Raw genomic sequence first — 5,072 nt, 5'->3', positions numbered from 1 at the left:
CACATCCATTTCTATTCGCAAGAATTTGTGAACGTTACCTATCCTTATTTGGATTAGCCAACCTTTGTTCTGGATACATTTTAGCCAGGAAAATTGAACTTCAAACCGTTGCCTTGGCAAGAGACAAAACTTATGTATTACATCGGTGATGTAACGTTGCTTCACGATGACGCGTTTCTCCAAAAGGGGGCGGAGTCGACGCCGGCCGGCATCTGCTATTTGCAGCCCCACTCCGGAGCTTCCCCCTGCGCTCGCTCGTCACTTTCTCCGAGAAAAGGGAGGGTTTATCACACACTGGTCACTTAGGAAGGAAGGCGGTCCAATTTGCACACAATCGGGCCTGACTGGTTCATGCGAGGAGAGACACCGTCCCAAGCTGAACTCTAAAGGGCTTCTCAAATAACCAACAATACTCTTTTGTGGAACACAGTGAAGAGCAGTGCGTTATCACTAACTCACGCAACAAAGCTGAAAGCATCTGAAACTCACCTCACAGGTAAGCATTACTACAATTATCTCAATATTAAATGTATATTTATAAGTGTCAGTGCTAAAAAAAAACTGCTGTTTTTTATATGACAGATACCGCTATTTTTGTAATATTAATATTGCAAATACAAACTAACACAACCCGTAATAACACGAGGGAAATATCATTTAATATCTCGTTATACATTTTAGTATTTAACTAACTCGTTCGTTTCCTACTTTTTTAACATATAAAATATACTTGTGTGGCATTATACATGTTTTTCTATGCAATTTACATTCAAGAAAATAGGTTACAGTGTTCTGTGTTAAAGTTGTGTAACAAGGATGCTTTCGACTGAGGCAAAATGCTGTAATCGTGTCTCGTCTGGACATAATGTGAAGTGGGATCAGTGTGTTCCCGTCACAAGTGGGTCGGTCATCCGCTTGGCGGAAAACCAGAATGTGAGTCTATTTTTGGGTCCGTGCTATGCAGTTAGGAGAGTAAGCTTTCTTTAAAGTCTTGTGTGTATAGGGGTGAAGTGAAATACAAATGTAGGTCAAAGACTTTCGGACTTAAACTTTGGTCCACAGCACCAGTTAAGCTGTAGCACAAGTTATTTATTGATTACTTCTTATGGTACAAGTTGCTCTAGTTTCATGAGTGTAGTGTAATAAGGTTACGTAATATTGTGTTGTAATGGCTGTTGCGTAACCATTAAATCCCACCGTTGTGTCATGCTCGCCACTAGGTAGCGCTGTTTGCTACTTTGTGGCTTTTTAATCTATGCACGGCACAAGAAAAATATCAATCATTAATAACAAAGTGGGAGCAATAAACTGTTTGCACTCAAACAGCTGTACAATGCAATCATACAATACATCAAACTTAATTCTTTTTAGTCTATATTTTTTATATAGATATATAGTGTATGCTTTTATTATTTAAATTATGGACATTTTTGAAGTCGTCATCTAAATCAATCCATAAATGAATAACCTTTCGGCTGGGACTATGATATTTCAATGTTGTGGGAAGACATTGGACCTCGGAATAATGGATCCCCTTGAGATGATGAGTGGCTCTGTAGTGAAATTACTGTTAAATATTTGTTGGGAGTTTTTGCTTACTAGCTTTGTAAACTAATAGGGATTTATGCTTGACTATATCTTCAAATCTTAATTTATTTATTTTTTTAAATATAATTCCCAGTTTTTATTGAGAACAAACTTAAAACAGTCAGGCAAAAGAGCAGTTCAACATCATGTGGAAAAAGAAAAAAACAGCATACTTAACTAAAAGTGTGGCTCATTGGTCACATTCAACCCGTTGAGTGCCCCAAATATGTTTTCTTTTTCTTCAAATTTGAACATGTTGTTTGTATGTTCTATATACCCAGTGTTATTGACAGTCCTAACGCTATTATTCCGTAATCGAATAAGCAATCTCATATTGCTTTATATGTATTTTGCTAAAGCTCTATGAAATAACGTAAATAAAGCAATATTAATGAACAGTACTGTTTCTACAGCTTGTTGTCAACACCAACTGAGATTCTATTCATTTGGACCTGCTCAATGTTTGAAGAAGTGTCCCAGGAGATGAGAGCACAGCAGGATGTCGCTATGCTCCACCCATTGGAGTCCCCAGGAGAAGGAGAGCGGGTAGCCCATTCCTTCCAGGAGGACGGCGTGTCTGTTCTGAGCTCCAGTGACCTGTTGGCCCGCTCCCTGCTGGGCCGAAGCTCTGCCGTCAAGCGCAAGGAAAGTCCACCGTCTTGCATCCGGCGTAAGCGGGAATTCATCCCACTGGAAAAGAAGGACGAAGGCTACTGGGACAAGAGGAAGAAGAACAACGAGGCGGCCAAGCGCTCGCGCGAGAAGCGCCGCGTCAACGACATGGTCTTGGAGAGTCGTGTTGTGGCCCTGCTGGAGGAGAACGCTCGCCTCCGGGCCGAGCTTCTGGCTCTCAAGTTCCGCTTCGGTTTGGTCAAAGACCCGTCCAACGCGTCCATCCTGCCCCTGTCTGCAGCTCCCCGACCGCAGTCTCCCCCAAATGTCACCCCCCACTATTACCTCCTGAACTCCTCATCTTCGCAAATCCTCAGCCAGACCAATCAGCCGAGTGGACGGGGCTGCAGAGACGGCAGCAACCTGTCGGAAGACTCCGGGTTTTCCACCCCTGGGGGCTCCAGCGTCGGAAGCCCAGTCTACTTCGAAGACCGTCTCAGTGACCATGAGAAATCTTCGCCACCCAGAGCAGAGGAGATGAACTTAGACGTTTACCACACTGAGCCTGTGAAGAACCTACCCCACAAGTTGCGCTTTAAAATACCAGGTAACAACGAGGCGGCTGATGGGGCGGGTGACCTTAACGGCACTCGACGCAGCCCGGCGCCCCCCGCGGCGGACCTATTGCGAGATACCCCAAAAGTTCAAGAAGCCATCCGACCCGAGTCGGTAGAGTCGTGGCTTCCTCTGCAGGGCGACGGGGGGAGGAGGGCCCCGCAGTCGCCCCAATACGCCCCCGCAACGACCATAGTCACCTTGCCGCCTCCCTCTCAAGGACACACGGAGGTCAGGTTTCATCATGAAAATAACTTCTTGAAGTCTCAGCTGAGCTCACTCAGCAAGGAGGTGGCTCAGCTCAAGAAACTTTTCACAGAGCAGCTTATGGCCAGCAGCAACTAAGAAGTTCTCGCCATTTTCCTCCAAACTACAGACTTTTTATGACTTTTTTTGTAATAAATGGCTTATCCGTCCGTGTATTCCTCCTTTTAGTCTGCTGTTTAGATTGCACGCCTCAGGTATGGAGCTTCCTTTTTGAGTCGGCTGCACAATTTAGATCCTGAAACTGTGAGTTTGACCACAAATAACTCAAGATACATAGAGAGAAATGTTGGAACTTTGAGAATCATAATTGAGAAATGCTAAATTTAAATGTACGTTCTTCTTTATGATCTGACGCACTGTGATAACTCAAAAGTTTCTGGCATCATAACCTCACACTGTCAGTCGTTGGTGGTCCGTCCACTTCTCTAAGTTTGAAAGATGTCTGTTCATTTTCACGAAAAATAAAACTTTGTAAAATCACTGGTGTGTATTTATTTGTATCTTAATGTTTTTTGTTCTATATTTAAAGTACCGGTACTCCTTGAATGAGCAATATTTGTCTGGGACGTAAAATAAATTGATTACAAAATCTGTCGTAAATCTGGAATGAGGTATTGGTATTGTAGTCTGCCCAATGCTGCTGAAATCATTCGAGCAATCTTTTTGCCGTCAACGATAAAGCAAAAATGAAAAAATCAACTGGCGTTGCCTGATTTTTTAATAACACTATTTTCCTCATGTTGTCCAGACGAGGGCAGCAAAGACAATGGCATCTCGCCTTGTCCACCGCCCTCTCCTAAATCCAAAATTAAAATCCGTGGCATTTGGTTACAATTGGTAGGTCGAGATAAGTATTTCTATTGGTTTGATAAATCCAAGGATAAATGTATTGGAGTATATCTGCTTTAATTTAACAATTTAATCAAAACTTGAATGAAGTGTTTAAAATGTTCCTAATGTCGGGTTATTTTAGGTTAGTTTAACTGTTATTACAATTTGTTTCACTTATTTATATTAGTGTTTTGCTGTGTTGGAAACACTGAGAAATGCTACCGATGATAAAAATATTTTCAAAAAATACCTATAATAAAATAACTTTTGTTATTGATATATTGATATATTCTTATTTTCTATTATGATTATGTACCGGTAAACTGCAAGTATTTAAGCGGAGATACAAACTAAAAAGGGGGGTAGGGTTACAAATATTTAGTAAAATAAAGACATACTACTGAAAATCATTACCAAAACAAAATGAAAACCAAATTATTAAAAGATATGATTTCACTCCTCCACATAGTTCACTGTTCTTGGTTCCCTTAAAACAGGGTCTTAGAGTCACCACCGTATGTTGGGTTAGGGTTTTACACCCCCACGTGAAACAGACAGTACTGGTTTCCATGGTTACCATAAAAGAAAGAAAGAAAGAAAGAAAGAAAGAAAGAAAGAAAGAAAGAAAGAAAGAAAGAAAGAAAGAAAGAAGAAAAAGAAAAAACTAAGACAAAAAGAAACAAGAAAGACAGAAAAGAATAAACAATGGGAGAAAGAAAAGTAAGAAAAACAAGAAAAAAATAAGAGAATAAAGGAAAGAATAAATAAGACAAAGGAAAACACCTAAGAAAAATGAAAATAAAAAGGGAAATATTGAGCAGAAAAAAGAGGAAAACAAAAACATTTTTTGCGGCACCTGTAGAAACAAGATGGCCAACAAATGTGTCAGCTTTCTCTATGCGAGCCACATTTTATGTCAAATAAATACAAATTTCTCATTCAAAAAAATGCATATTTATGTTATAGTTCATGTATTTTTACTTATCATTAAAATCCATTTTCTTTACCGTAATGAATGAAATGTATTTTCATTTCACCACTAGAAGGTGCTAAATATTACACACTGTCCCTTTATATTGAACTCTTGTGTTGGAATTGAAGTAAAAAGGCAGCCCATGTGTGAAAGATCCTGAAGATGCGAAGCCAGATGAAAGAAAGAG

General features: G+C 40.2%; 1 protein-coding gene across 1 annotated transcript; it reads left to right on the top strand.

Moving 5' to 3' along the window:
* Window positions 1-252: 252 nt before the first annotated feature.
* On the top strand, window positions 253-3,561 carry nfil3-6 (nuclear factor, interleukin 3 regulated, member 6). The gene is made up of 2 exons (XM_088343707.1): window positions 253-496; window positions 2,001-3,561. Exon 2 carries the CDS (start codon window positions 2,047-2,049, stop codon window positions 3,157-3,159), a length of 1,113 nt encoding a protein of 370 aa, XP_088199833.1. The 5' UTR covers window positions 253-496; window positions 2,001-2,046; the 3' UTR covers window positions 3,160-3,561.
* Window positions 3,562-5,072: the final 1,511 nt, after the last annotated feature.

The sequence above is a fragment of the Urocampus carinirostris genome, chromosome 1 (assembly GCF_059441175.1).
Source record: "Urocampus carinirostris isolate Australia breed hairy pipefish chromosome 1, RoL_Ucar_1.0, whole genome shotgun sequence".
In the NCBI taxonomy this organism is placed as follows: Eukaryota; Metazoa; Chordata; class Actinopteri; order Syngnathiformes; family Syngnathidae; genus Urocampus; species Urocampus carinirostris.
This window is presented reverse-complemented; position numbering and strand designations above follow the sequence as displayed.